This window comes from Pestalotiopsis fici (assembly GCF_000516985.1).
Source record: "Pestalotiopsis fici W106-1 unplaced genomic scaffold PFICI_Scf_2, whole genome shotgun sequence".
In the NCBI taxonomy this organism is placed as follows: Eukaryota; Fungi; Ascomycota; class Sordariomycetes; order Amphisphaeriales; family Sporocadaceae; genus Pestalotiopsis; species Pestalotiopsis fici.
This window is the reverse complement of record NW_006917092.1, coordinates 4,428,076-4,441,824: the sequence shown is the minus strand read 5'-3', so window position 1 is coordinate 4,441,824 and position 13,749 is coordinate 4,428,076. Positions and strand designations below refer to the sequence as shown.

At 50.7% G+C, this 13,749-nt stretch overlaps 5 protein-coding genes across 5 annotated transcripts; 3 read left to right on the top strand and 2 right to left on the bottom strand.

Moving 5' to 3' along the window:
• Positions 1 to 497: 497 nt before the first annotated feature.
• Positions 498 to 1,554, top strand: PFICI_03514 (uncharacterized protein; the record flags this gene model as incomplete). Its single annotated transcript, XM_007832095.1, has 3 exons — positions 498 to 1,099; positions 1,163 to 1,260; positions 1,364 to 1,554. 3 exons carry the CDS (start codon positions 498 to 500, stop codon positions 1,552 to 1,554), a joined length of 891 nt encoding a protein of 296 aa, XP_007830286.1.
• An 817-nt stretch (positions 1,555 to 2,371) lies between these two features.
• PFICI_03513 (uncharacterized protein) lies at positions 2,372 to 3,121 on the top strand (the record flags this gene model as incomplete). The annotated part of the gene is made up of 2 exons (XM_007832094.1): positions 2,372 to 2,551; positions 2,735 to 3,121. The coding sequence occupies 2 exons, from the start codon at positions 2,372 to 2,374 to the stop codon at positions 3,119 to 3,121; spliced, it is 567 nt and encodes a 188-aa protein (XP_007830285.1).
• A 394-nt stretch (positions 3,122 to 3,515) lies between these two features.
• On the bottom strand, positions 3,516 to 5,938 carry PFICI_03512 (uncharacterized protein; the record flags this gene model as incomplete). The annotated part of the gene is made up of 2 exons (XM_007832093.1): positions 3,516 to 5,780; positions 5,849 to 5,938. 2 exons carry the CDS (start codon positions 5,936 to 5,938, stop codon positions 3,516 to 3,518), a joined length of 2,355 nt encoding a protein of 784 aa, XP_007830284.1.
• Positions 5,939 to 7,008: 1,070 nt separating this feature from the next.
• PFICI_03511 (uncharacterized protein) lies at positions 7,009 to 8,910 on the bottom strand (the record flags this gene model as incomplete). The annotated part of the gene is made up of 1 exon (XM_007832092.1): positions 7,009 to 8,910. One exon carries the CDS (start codon positions 8,908 to 8,910, stop codon positions 7,009 to 7,011), a length of 1,902 nt encoding a protein of 633 aa, XP_007830283.1.
• An 804-nt stretch (positions 8,911 to 9,714) lies between these two features.
• Positions 9,715 to 13,418, top strand: PFICI_03510 (uncharacterized protein; the record flags this gene model as incomplete). Its single annotated transcript, XM_007832091.1, has 4 exons — positions 9,715 to 9,822; positions 9,885 to 13,145; positions 13,198 to 13,298; positions 13,352 to 13,418. The coding sequence occupies 4 exons, from the start codon at positions 9,715 to 9,717 to the stop codon at positions 13,416 to 13,418; spliced, it is 3,537 nt and encodes a 1,178-aa protein (XP_007830282.1).
• Between the last annotated feature and the right edge of the window lie 331 nt (positions 13,419 to 13,749).

Below are 13,749 nucleotides of genomic sequence, written 5' to 3'. Positions count from 1 at the left end.
TTGTTTCTTTTCATGCCTACAGTTATTATTGCCATTGAATTGTCAAATTGTCCGATGCACGAATACTCCCTCGACTTGAACAAGCATGTGAATCGTGACCCGAAAAAAAAAATCATCGTGTTTGGCGTGTAAAGCTGAGTGTGTAACCGTTTGTTCCTGCTAATTTGCACATGTGCAGGCAGTTGTAGGTAGTAGTATACAGTATCTAAGGGTCAACTAGCCTCAAGACGTTAGCTGCCCTAAACTGAACCAATCAAGTTATTTGCCTGCCCCTTTACCCAAACACGGCAACCACGGCGTTCTAAAACATTCCGAAACCGAGGCAGTCCTGAGAGGGTTTTTCCAATCTATCTTGTCTTGATATATGGTAGTTGATATGTGAAGCGTTCAATTTTCCATTACTGGCTCCACAACATATTAGGCACAACCATTGAATATTCTGCCAAAAAGAAACAAAACACGATACAATTACATCGGAATAGTACCACATCTGCAAGATGGGGCTTCTCAGCACCTTCTTGGCCTTCTTTCAATCGCACTTTTTCCTCACGCTCCCAGTCCCTAGAAAATCTTTTGCCGGCCAGACAATCATCGTGACGGGTTCCAATACAGGCTTGGGACTTGAAGCAGCACGTCACCTCGTGCGCCTAGAGGCTGCCAAGGTCATCCTCGCGGTCCGCAGCATCGAAAAGGGCAATGTCGCCAAAGCCTCAATTGAAGCCTCGAGCGGTCGCAAAGGGGTTGTCGAAGTTTGGGAGTTAGATCTCGCACAGTATGCATCGGTCAAGGCCTTTGCCGACAGGGTCAACACCACGCTCGAGCGCCTTGATGTTGTGGTCGAGAACGCCGGGGTTTTGACGCAGAAATGGAGCATGGCTGAGGACAATGAAACCACCATTACGGTCAACGTGGTCAGCACCTTTTTGCTGGCCCTGCTGTTGCTGCCAAAACTGAGAGAGACGTCGACCCGCTTCCTCAAGGATGTTGTCCTGACATTCACGGGGAGTTTTGTCCACTGGATCACCTTGTTTCCAGAGAGGAAGGCGGATCGCATCTTGGAAGAGACTGCAAAGAAAGAAAAGGCAAGGCTCTGGGACAGGTACGACCTTGACATTTGGATCCATCATGTGACCTGAATCGTTCACTAACCCTCCGGCCATAGATATAATGTTTCAAAACTCATGGAGACACTCATCTTTCGTGAGTTCTCACAGAAGGTCTCAGCATCCCCCAAGCCAGGGAGCATCGTCACTTCCATATGTAAGTGGTCAAGCGCCAAAGACAGCTCTGCCTCAGTGAGACAAGGGGATTCACCGAAAACGTTTCCTGAAATCCTATGATGATTGCTGATTTCAATTTCAAGTAAACCCCGGAGTCGTGGTCACAGATCTGAATCGAGAGGTCCAACGCGGCATTCTGGGTATCCCTCGCCGTATCTTTATGCGTGTAATAGGTCGCACCCCCGAAGAAGGAAGCCGGACGCTTGTTCACGCAGCAGAAGGTTCACCACAGACAAATGGCCAATACCTGGATGACTGCCGAGCTGGAGAGTAAGTAGCGTTCTATTATAATAAGTCCCTGTATACTGACTGCACTTTGGTTCCCTGCTATTCCCTGCTAATCAGCCAATAGATTTTCAACATTTGTGAATAGTGAGGAAGGCTCCGAGGTGCAAAGGAGGCTATGGAACGAATTGATCGAGAAATTAGAAATAATACAGCCGGGAATCTCTCAGTACATCTAGGAACGAAAATACCATGTTGAGTACAAGAAGAGTAAAAATCATGTTATTGGATTGGTACAAAGGTAGCCACAGTTGCGCTAAAATCTTGGACAATCCGTATGAGACTCAGAGCTATGACCTGGAATTGCTAAACAGAAAAAAAAAAAAAAAAAGTTTGGAATAATTCCCATAATGTGCAAAATAATAGATGCAGTAATTACACAGTAGATATAGAATTGAAATAAGCAGAAATGAAACACCGAAATAATCCGGGTTTCAATACTTTCTGCATAAGAGCGTCTCGCCCACGCAGTCGCTAGAGGCGGCAGCAATGGAATCGCATCTAGCACTACGACCACTAGCGCGGCAACAGGGGTTAATCCGGCGCCTGCATCCATGTCCGAAATATTTCGAGCTTCAAATGGTTCGAGGAGCCTTTGGCATCAAAACTCAGCGTGCGACCCGCGGCGGCGCCTTTGCAAAACCACCCCAACCCAATCGAAAGCTTCGTGGCGACACACGTCATAATCACATCTGAATATTTCTGCATTCGACGCAACCCCCAGCGACATTGCTCACCGCTGAAATATAGACGGGGGGGAAAAAACCACCACAGAGATCGCGCGACGAAGCAAACCCACATACACAATGGCCACACCGGCCAGAACCGCCGCCGCCAACTTATCGGCAAAGGCGCTTGCCCACACTAAAAACACGGGTCGACAGCTGATGGGATCCAAGACTGCCGTCGTGGTGACCGCGGGCACCATGGACAAGACGGTCAAGGTGCGGTTATGGGGTCAGAGGTGGGAAAAGAAGATCCAAAAGGTGAGATGCTCCGTTTTACTTGTTCCCCAAGGCCTAGGCTGTGACATCTCAATTGCCGGCCCGGAGGCTACGGCGACGATTAGGACGTGTATAGTGAGGATTGGACAGAGATGGGGAGGAAATACAATATATTGGGTGACAAGCAAAAGCTAACGTTTGATCATGTTGCGTCGTCTGGTTTAGAGTTTTCAAGTACCATCCTATCACCTGGTCCACGACCCGAACAACTCGGTGCGTCAGGGCGACGTGATTAACATCTCGTCTGGCTGGCGCGCCTCCCAGCACGTACGACATATTGTGCGACACATTATTGCACCCCATGGCCCGCCTATTGACGAGCGCCCGCCTGTACTGAGCGAGCAGGAGCTCTTCGAGCAATATGCCGAGAAGCGCGAAGCCAAGCTGGCCAGGCGCGCCGAGAGGGATGCCGAGATCCAGAAGCAGACAGAGGCCCAGAGAGCCGCCAAGCTGGAGCGCAGAGCACGCCGGGAGGCATGGGAGCAGACCAGAGTGCAAGCCAAGGAGAAGAGGATGGAACAGGCTCTGGGCACTCTTGGGGATGTGGATTAAACGGGGAAAAAAAAATATCTACTGGGCAAATCAAGTGGGACATGGTCATGGTGGTTTGAAGAACACCAGGTCCGCAGTCCGATGATTGGAGAGGGGCACGGGCTGCTCACTGAGTATTTGTGTGGTCATGTATATATAAATCACTCTGTACTATATTGTACAATGGCGAGGGAAAGCTCAAAATACAATGGATGCAATCAGCTAGACGGCCACGTTTTCATGCCGCAAACAACACAGTCATGCTCACAGGTCGCAGAACGGCTTATCACTCAGGAGCGCTGTACTATTGTAGAACCAAAATCAAAGTTGCCGACTCTAGCGGTCGTCGTATAGCTAAGTCATAAAGACAAGTGCAGTAACAATAGGTATTTGATCTTGATCTGAACAATAAATTTTAACCACCACGCTCACCAAACTGCTTAGCCCAGTCCTCGTACTCTTTCAAACCTTCCTTGCTCACGCTCGGGCGAATTGTACCAAGACTGGCCTTGAAATCAATGAGCTCTATTGGCCGTATTTGATCCATGGTCATGTGTAGCAATGCTTCGCCCAACGACCGGAGCGGGCCCATGGCAGCGTCCTTGGCGAGTGCAGTGATATCAGAGCCGGAGAAGCCATCAGTCAAGGCGACCAATTCAGCCATGTCGTCTGCAGTCAGACTATGATTTTGCTGACCGAGCAGCGTCCTTAATTGGGTTGCTCTCGTCTCGGGCTCCGGTAGGGGTATGTATTGTCGCCGCACGAATCTGCGTCTTGCTGCCTCGTCAATGGCCCAGGGCAAGTTCGTTGCCGCAAGGACCAAGACTCGATTAGCATCGCCAGGCACGTCCCTACTCCCTCCAGGACTTTCCCGGCCTGCTGCAGCCCTCTGCAGGTCGCTCCACTGTATGAGGAACTCTGTCTTGATCCTTCGAGTTGCTTCGTGCTCCCCTGAACCTGATCGTTGCGAGAGCAACGAATCGATCTCATCGACAAAGATGATACTCGGCGCCATGGCTTTTGCGAGAGAAAAGAGAGCCCGGACTAGCTTTTCCGACTCACCCAGATATTTGCTTGTCAAGCTACTAGCGGAAATAGAAAAGAAGGTTGATTTGGACTCGGTTGCCACAGCCCTGGCGAGCATTGTCTTGCCCGTCCCTGGTGGTCCAAACAGAAGCATGCCCCTGGCTGGCTCGCGGAGGCCCATGAAGAGATCAGGTCGCAGAAATGGATACACGACAGCTTCGCGTAGAGCATTCTTGGCAACGTCCAGTCCGGCCACGTCGCTCCAATGCACTTCATCACCCTGTACCACGATCTCGTTGAATATGGCTTTGGCAGCAGCACTGTCGACACCGGGAGGTAATTTCTTAAGAATCGCTCGCTTCTTCTTTTCCCATGCACTTTTCGATTTCTTTTCCTCTTTGTCGTCGCCCGAATCGCCCGAGTGAGCTAACTCTGCAGGAATGTGGTTTTCCTCGTGCTTTTTCCTCCTGGTACGACGCAAGGGTTGGCTTGAGGGTGCTTCATCCGATGATCCTGAAGAGTTGAGGGGGCTGGCTTCTCGCACTTCACGGGCTGCACGAGTGGTACGTTTCGCAGCACTATTGGGTGGCGTCCCGTGACCGATTGGTTTCCTCCTTCCTGGCAAATCACTCGAGCTTCGACCAGAGCTAGGCAGTTCCGCCGGGGACGATGCAGGGTTGCGAAGCACATCTTGGGCGGCGGATGAGCTGTTCTTTGACTTGGCCGACCGGTCATGTCGTGAATTTCCAGGACTGGACTCCACTCTATCATGCGCCGACAAGTAGCTGAGTGCGCTAGATGCCGCACCGACAGCAAGAGGCGAGGGACCAGGATCAGTATAGTCATCAATGTGCTTCGTTGAGGATGCTTCCAAATGGGATGATTGCATACTGTTGGTATCCGGAGAGGTGACGAGCCTGCGGCTGTGGCTATCCCAGTGATTTGGAGACGAGTATGATGTTTTCGAGGGGGTAGTAGACGTATCTGGCAGTGACGGTCTGCTTACGTTATCTCTTGCAACAATGCTGGACCAAGCCAATGTTGCTGCTTTACTTGCGCCAGGTGGTTCTGCGGTTTTCGAAGAAGAACGTCGGTCCTTCTTGATCGGCTTACTCCCTTTACTCGACCGCAGAGTTGTCCTCATGGTCCGCTTATCGGGACTTGGAGATCTAGAGCCTTTCTTCGTTGAGCCCGTGGCTGCAGCATAGGGTGGCAATGGTGGCTGTGTTTTAGAAGAGGAAGCGGCCGTGCCAAGATTGACATTGCCCAAGTTCCGCCCAACTACGGCGAGCTCAGACGATGTCCGCGACATCATCGAGGGGCGCGGTGGTAAAGTAGGACGAGAGAGATCTTGGTATGCCACTGCAGGGATGGTACCGCCGCCTATCCAGCCTTTTTCTAAAGTATCTGGGGCAGTGTGACTGCTGGCATCACGCGGCGATGCACTGCGTGGAGCGGAGTCGGCTTCCCTCGAGATCCTCAATGCCTCTAGCAGATCAATTCTTTCTTTGCATTGTATTTCTAGAGTCTTGAGGCTCTCTGTTAGGGTCCTCTCGGTCTCAGTTCTGGGCGAGTAACTCGATTTGCCCGAGGTGTTTTGCGTGATCAAATCCAATGCCGACCTCCAGTAACGCATAGCCTCTGTTTCATCGCTCTGGTAGTCGTTGCTGATCAGCCATCCTGCCTAGTCAAATATGTTCCCCCGAGGACGGAAATACCTACTTGGCCTTCGTAGTAGACGGCGGTTGAGCACTTCAGATAGCTTTCGTCATACGTCTTTTGTAAATTGCTCACAGCTCTGTTTGACCACATCCTTGCGCTCGACTCTTGTTGTGCGAGGCTGGCATGGATCGGGCCAGCCAAGAGTTCCGAGGATCGCGAAGGCTGTCTATGGCGAACAGCGCGGCAGTAGGCAGTAGGCAGTAGGCAGTAACCAGACGGCGCAATCCCGGCGCAACAAATCCAAAGTGTGGGAAATGGCCAAGCAATAACGTTGGAAATGGCACGTATATGTCGTATCGTAGTCACCGAGACTTGCGACTTGTCAGTCTTTGTGTAAACCAGGCTACGTCTCTAGTCGATGCGTCTCACACATGCCTAGCCAGCGACTGACGTTCGGTGGGTCTCGGAGGCGATGAAGTCCTGCCCCAACGTCTTGCCTGCTGCTGGATCCTGATTCTGCGAATGTCTGATCCAGGAGAGCGAGTGAGGGCAGCTCAGCCTAGTTGTACGGGTTGTAATCGTCGTAATCTTGATCATGGGAGAACCGCACGTTGGCGATGCGAGCGAAATGCGTATAGAGTGGTCGGCACGACACTGGAAGCAATGGATGTGTAAGTGGGCGTGCACTGACTGAGAGCCTGATCCCATTTGCAATTCAGTGACGTCGTTGTGTCTAGTGGGGCTGGGCTGGGCTGGGCTGGGCAGGGCAGCGGCTAAAATTACCTAAAGTACCTAATGTACTACCTACTTATATAAAGTAGACATTGGGCCAATAAAGCTGCTTGACGCTTAGGCATGTATTTCAGCAATTATATTCAGCACATACTTGTCACTTGAGTACTGTTTCTCGCAATTCTTCAAAGACATATAAGTCAGTCGCATTACCTCCCTAGATAGATGACTGGGAAGCTATATACAACTAGGTAGGTTAGCTAGATAAACATGGATAGCCTATGTATTGGGTATGCCCGTATTGATACCACGCATGACCCAAAAGACCAGCCTTCGAAATTAACAGAGTCTGCTTTTCACTTACTTACACTCAAGTGGTCCAGGTTTTCATGACACACGGTCCATCCTGTCTAACTATATCGGCACATCTCCTTCTGGAAGCGAGATATTGCGTGTTGTGATGACTTTCATCTACTTTTTTTTTCTTTTTAATCTTTGTTCTTCTCGTCCTCATCCTCGTCCTCATCTCGTGGCAGTTTCATCCCCATCATACCCAAAATATTCCCGGCGGGTCCTGCCATTCCGACCTGGCCCTTGAAGCTTTCCAGCAGATTCTTTGCAAGATTGTAATCAATGTCGATCTCCTCATCGCTGCTGCCATCGTCCGTCTCCCCGTGCGTGATGCCCCCTTCCGCCTCTGCGCTTGTTTGATCGCCTCTCTGCTTCAGTGCCTTGGTCTTTTCAGGTTTGGAATCAAGCCTCAGGGCACCATGCTCGTTCAATTCCGACTCCATCTGTGCTGCAAGCTGTCGAATCGCCTTTTCTTCGTCTTCTTTGTCATCGTCTTCGCTTTGCACCTTTTGTTTGGGCCAGTCCGAATCCCCCTGTCGCGCCTTCGCCTTGACATCATAGCTCGGCTTTGCTTGCGCCTCGGATGGCATACCCATCATCTCTCTCATCATGCGAGAGAATTGTTCTTCATCGAAACTGACATCCTTGTCTTCATCTTCGCTATTCTCATCGTCGTCCGAGGAGTCGTCGTCGTCAAAATCCATGTCGTTCAATTCTGCGCCTTCGTAGCCGGCGGTCTCATCGTTCAAGAAAGACTCGAAACGTGATACGATTTTCTGCAGATCAGCTTGCGCCGCTGTGTCGCCAAATCCGGATTTCTTCTCTCTTGCAGCGGCGCCCCTGCCGTCAAGTTGATCTTCAAAATCTGCATAGTTGATGTCCATCCACGAATCGTCATCGTCTCGTGAGACGTTTGGCCATGCCTGGATTAGGGCATCGCTTGGGAGTATTGAATCTCCGTCTTCTTCGAGATCGTCTAGGAGAATAGCAACCTCGCGTGCTATACGACTATCTTTCGTCTCAGCATTGGTGGCTAGCATTTCAGAACCGCTTGTAATCTTCATGCCAAGCTCCAGTCGATCAAGAGACTGCTGAGACTCGGCTGCACCTGATATCCCCTTTTCGGCCGCCTCGATGACAGGAACCCATGCCGGGGGTTGCGTGAACCGCTGAGATTTCAATTGAGCGTACAGAACTTTGGTAAACTTGACACTGACAGTGACCAAATCCTGAGGGGGAAATTTGAGTTCTGGCATGGGGGATAGTAAGGATTTCATGGAGATGGGGTCTCTGAGATAGAATGCCTCGACAGCAAGAGCAATGGCCGTGGGCTTCTCGTGTAGTATGTACGCCAGCTTCCGCGGAATGGTGGCAAGCGAATGATGGAGTGAGTCGTTGATCTGGCCAGGATACTTCTCAAGGCGATAGAAAGCCTCCGCCTCGATGAACGAGGAATGAACAAGATTTGACCGTGGTTCCGTTTTGAGATGATGGACAGCATCCTCCAGGGTCAACGGTCGTTTTCCATGAGGGTTCTTGTCTAGCGGGATGATGAACAGCTTCTCCTGGTGAATCCACACACGATTACTATCGACCTCGGGGCTCAACCACGAGGGCAGCACGTTGGCAGCTTCGACTAACAAGAATTCTCCGTCGCTGTCGAACACGCGAATCCACAGATTCGGAAAGGACTTGGAGAGCTCTCGGAGCAGATAGACAATCAGCCATTCGTCTTCAACAGAGTCGCCATAGTAGCTGGTACCACGCAAGTAAACGAGTCCCTTGTCGCTCTGCACATCAAGTTGCAGTCCATCCCGCTGCCATATGTAGTCCTTGGTCAATTTCTCAGTAAGTCGCACTGCAGCTTTTCGAACGGCTTCTAACGAGGACAAAACCTTGCGCGCTTCCAATTGGTTGTCAATGATCAGAATGATATACTCGACGCAGTTTTCGGGAAGTTGCCGTGGAAAGCCATTGAAGCCTTCCCCGAAAAAGTTACCATTGTCCGCAGTCGACTCTTCGGCTGGCTCATAGGCCATTATGAGAAGATGTTACCGCGAGACGCCGACTTGTTCTTTCTAGTTGCCGTCCGGTCGGCCAAATTTTTCACCTCAGGAAGTCGCAGTAGATGAAGGGTGTGTCTAAGATGCAGATTGATCCTTCAACGTGTGCTCTTGTTGCGAAGCGAGCCTTCTTCTTCTTCTTTTTGTTGAATTGGTGGATCGTCACATTGAATCCCAGGCTACCGAGCTACCAAGAGTGATTGCGTATGAGCAAAGTGGTAACCACCTAAATTTAATCTAAACCCTAAGCTTAGCTATGAAGACTCAGCACAGCACTTTCTGGTACGCGCAGCGGGGCTCTGTGTTTACCAGTGTTTTCTGGAGGGGCACTGGGGGTTGATAGCGGGGCTTCCCTCCAGCAGACAGAATGAATGATTGACTCAGACAAGGCAGGTACTTTCAGGTACAGAGCTCGCTAGCGTGCCCACGAATCCCATTAACAGCGTCGCGTCGCGCTGGAGATCGACCAGTGTCAGTCGCGTCTCCCGTCCAAGAAAATCAGAAGTTAATTTTGTTCGCGTAATACATCGCAAGTGTCAATCTCCATAGCTCGAGCCAGCTAGCAATAACGGCCGACCGTCGAGGCTCACACGACTTGCCTCAGGCCGGAACCCAAGCGAAGGCTTACTGCAATCCCTGTTCTGATTCAGACATACGTCCCCTGGCGTTACGATTTATGCACATGACGGAGTCAACATTGACCGTTTCGAAGTTGTTCTGGCCCTGGCCCCAATCACCGACCGGCGGCCTTACCCACGAGGATATACAAGTCACCGCACGATGCCGTCAGCCACTGCAAAGCGCTCCAGGCATATAGCCTTTGAAGATGTTGGCGATGACGATGGCGTCTCTGCCGACGAAGCAGCTTCCAGTTCTCGTGGAGATAGTGTGAGTCAAACAGGCCACTTCCGTCTGACTGATGCACATCTAACCATGGTCGACACATGTAGCATAGGAAAAAGAGCCGCCTGTCTGACGATGCGCGCAATCACGGTTCGACCCGTTCTCGCCATCAGCGTTCGGAAGCAATGTCTTCGGACAATGATGACAGTGGGGTGGAGGAACCAAACTCTGCTTTAGGACTCCCACCAGCCTCTCAATTCGAACATGATCGTGATATGAATTTCGAGCACCTTCAACATATAGAAGACGATGATATGCGAGCGACGCAGCGCCTCAAGAACCGGCCCGAGTTGATTGGCGACAACCACGCAGCATTAAATGCTGTCATTGAGCGGATCGTTATTGTGAACTTCATGTGCCATGAGCATCTGATTGTTGAACTCGGCCCACTTCTCAATTTCATAGTCGGTGAAAATGGCAGTGGCAAGAGCGCCATCCTCACTGCTATTACCCTCTGCTTGGGTGGAAAGGCGAGTTCCACCAATCGTGGTGCGAGCCTGAAGTCCTTTATCAAAGAAGGCGAGTCTCAAGGAAGCCTCACCGTGAGCATCAAAAACCAAGGGCCTGACGCCTACAAGCCTGATCTGTTCGGCGATTCCATCATTGTGGAGCGAACCTTTAGAATCAATGGCACGAGTGGCTTTAAGCTAAAGTCTGCTGCCGGTCGGATCATCTCACAGAAAAGGGATGATGTGCAAGATGTCGTGGAATACTACTGCCTCCAGGTTGACAATCCCCTCAATGTCCTGTCGCAGGATAACGCAAGGCAGTTCTTAAACTCTGCCACCCCTGCGCAGAAGTACACCTATTTCTTGCAGGGCACGCAGTTGCAACAGCTGAGCGACGATCTTCTGCTCATCCACGAGCATATTGATGCAACCGAGGCCAAGCTTGCCGGTTATGAGGACAACTATCGGGCCATCAAGGCAGACATGGAGAAGTACAGAAAGCTCAAGGAGACCGCCACCAAGAACGACACATTGAGGCACCAACAAAGGCTCTACGTCAAACAGCTTGCTTGGGCTCAGGTAGTGGAACAAGAGGTCATTCTGCAAGAAAGGGAGAACAACATCGTCATGGCTAATGGGGATATCCGGCGACTGGAATTGGAGATTCAAGCCAAAGCTGAGGAACTGGAGAAGCACGATCAAGTCATCGCGTCGGCCAGGGAAAATGCTGAAGGGCTTCGTCAAGACGAAGCTCAACTGCAAGAGAAAAAGGAGGACGCCAAGGAGGCCTTCGACGAAGCCAAGAAATCAGTGCAGCAAATGCACACACAGGAACGTGAGGCCCATGGCCAACTCCAGAATGCTGCCAATGACGTCAAAGAATGCGAGCGAAAGATCCGAGAAGAGGAAAAACGGCTCGAGGAAGCCAATGGTGGAGCCGTAGCAGAAAAGTCGCAAGCTCTGAATCAAGCGCGAGAGGCCTTCAAGGCAGCTACGAGGGCCAGGGAGGAGCACGGCGCCCAAAGCCAGCCACTTGATGAAGCCTTTGCAGAGGCTGAGCGACGGGTTCAGGAAGCTACAAGGCCAGTCGAAGACAAGAGAAAGGAAGTCAAGTTTGCCGAAAACCGGATGATCAATCTCCAGTCAAGTCGAGGAGACCCCATGGCCGGCTTCCATCCTAAGACCCGGCAACTTCTAAACCTCATTGAAAGAGACAATGGTTTCGCTACAAAACCGATTGGGCCATTGGGGCTTCATGTTCAGCTGCTGAAGCCCAAGTGGTCCTCAATACTTGAAAGTATGTTCGGAGGAACATTGGATGCATTCCTTGTGTCAAGCCCAAATGACAGAACTCGTCTTATAACTCTGATGAAGCAAATTGGCCACAGGCAGCCAACCATCTACATCAGTAACCCTGATAGACTAATCCAGCAGCTGAAGGAACCCGATGAACAATACGATACTATCTTGAGAGTGCTCAAGTTTGACAATGACCAAGTCCGGAATCAATTGATTATGACTAATTCAATCGAGAATATTGTCCTCATTGAAAATCTTCAAGAGGCCCATCGTGTCATGAGCGAGGGCCAAGCACCCCGAAATGCCAAGCTGAGTATCTCCTTCCACCCTGTGAAGAGAGGCCATGGCGTGACTATCAAGCCTGGGCCCCAGGGTAGCTTGACACAAGAACCCATCGATGCCTCTGAGAGGAGACGTATGCAAACCGACACGGAAGGCCAGATCAATTACCAGAAGCAGCTTCTTACGCAGTTGCAGTCGGATTTGAGAGACCTCGAAGCCTCAAAGAGGGACCTCCAACAAAGAGCCGTGGAGTGTAGCCAGGCAGTCACACGCCATAAAAGCCGGGAGGCCCAGCTCAAGAGAACTATACGTGAAGCCGAAGCTCACGTCAATGAGGCTACAGAGGCTCTTGATGCGTACGACGGGACGGACTTGAGGCTGCAGGGCTTGCGCGAAGAGTTGCAGAAGGCTCGGGCAAACAAGGAGCAATATGGCCAGCAGTACGGAGAGATTGTTGTTGAGAAGCAAGAACTGAACCTGGCTGCTACTGCAAAAAGGAAGATTTTGGACGATGCCCGGAACAGTGTTGCGACCTTCGATGAGCGAATCAAAAAGATTGACGACAAGATCGGACGCCTAGAGTCTGTAAGGAGCATTACTGTTCAAGTCAAGAATACAGCTCATAATGATCTCGAGATGGCTAAAGTGAGGAAGGAGGAGGCACTGACAAGGCGCGACAGGCAAAGGCGACAGGTAGAGGAGTACACTGAGAGCGCCATGGGCGTCTGCCCGGAGCGAGTGTTCATTCCGGAAGGGGAAACCTACCAAAGCATAGAGCAAAAGTTCTCTGCTATCAGGGAACAGCTGGAGAAATTCAGGGCCCGTCACGGGATGAATGAGCAGCAGATCAACGAAAAGGCCGCGCAGACTTTTGAGCACTACAACGCGGCAAGAAGAGCCCGACGCGAATGCCAACTGGATGTCAAAGCAAGCAAGGATGCATTGACGAGGCGATTGGACAAGTGGAGGATGTTTCAACGCATGATCTCGGCTTCTGCACGCACCAACTTTAGCTATCTCCTGAGCGAGAGATCCTTCCGGGGAAGGCTATTACTGGACCATGTCAACAAGAAGCTCGCAATCGAGGTTGAGCCAGATCAAACAAGAGAGGAGGTATCCGGTCGCAACACAAAGACGCTTTCCGGTGGAGAGAAGTCTTTTTCAAGTATTTGTTTACTGCTGGCCATCTGGGAAGCCATGGGGTCGCCATTGAGATGCCTTGATGAGTTCGATGTTTTCATGGACTCGATCAATCGAAAGGTGGCCGCTGAGATGCTGGTGAGTACGCCCAGCACGTATTTCCTTACGCGTTTGCTTACTCTGAACCAAGGTTTCGGCCGCTCGCAGGTCTGTCGGCAAACAATTCATCCTCATTACCCCCAACGTCGTTGAAACGAGAGCGGATTTTGGAAAAGATGTAAAAGTGATCAAGTAAGTCATGAGATATGTACGTATCGTTTGTCTAGAACTGACAAATATACCAGAATGGCCAAACCTCGCAAGGACAATCGCAATATCCGGAGATACATGCAAAGTAACGGCGGCTCTTGAGAGTGAGCTTGTGCAGGCCTCAGCGCGCGACGGGTTTTGGGCTTCATAGGCTCCTTGTAAGACATGGACGCTGTAAATATCTTATGTTTTATATACCCCCTTCGGCGGTTCAAGAAGTCGTTGCTCTATAGTCTCAAAGTTTGGAATTTTGCGATCATCCCAATTGAGAGAAGAAAAAGACCCTCGCTTTCTATATTTTTCAATTGAGGCTGGTCCGAAAGCGCGATCACTTCCTCGGCTCTAGCGTTCAGGTTTTAAGGTATGAGCGTAAGAACCATGCTAAGGTGTTATTGATATATAAGTGAGACTTGGTTCGTGTTATGAAGTTACA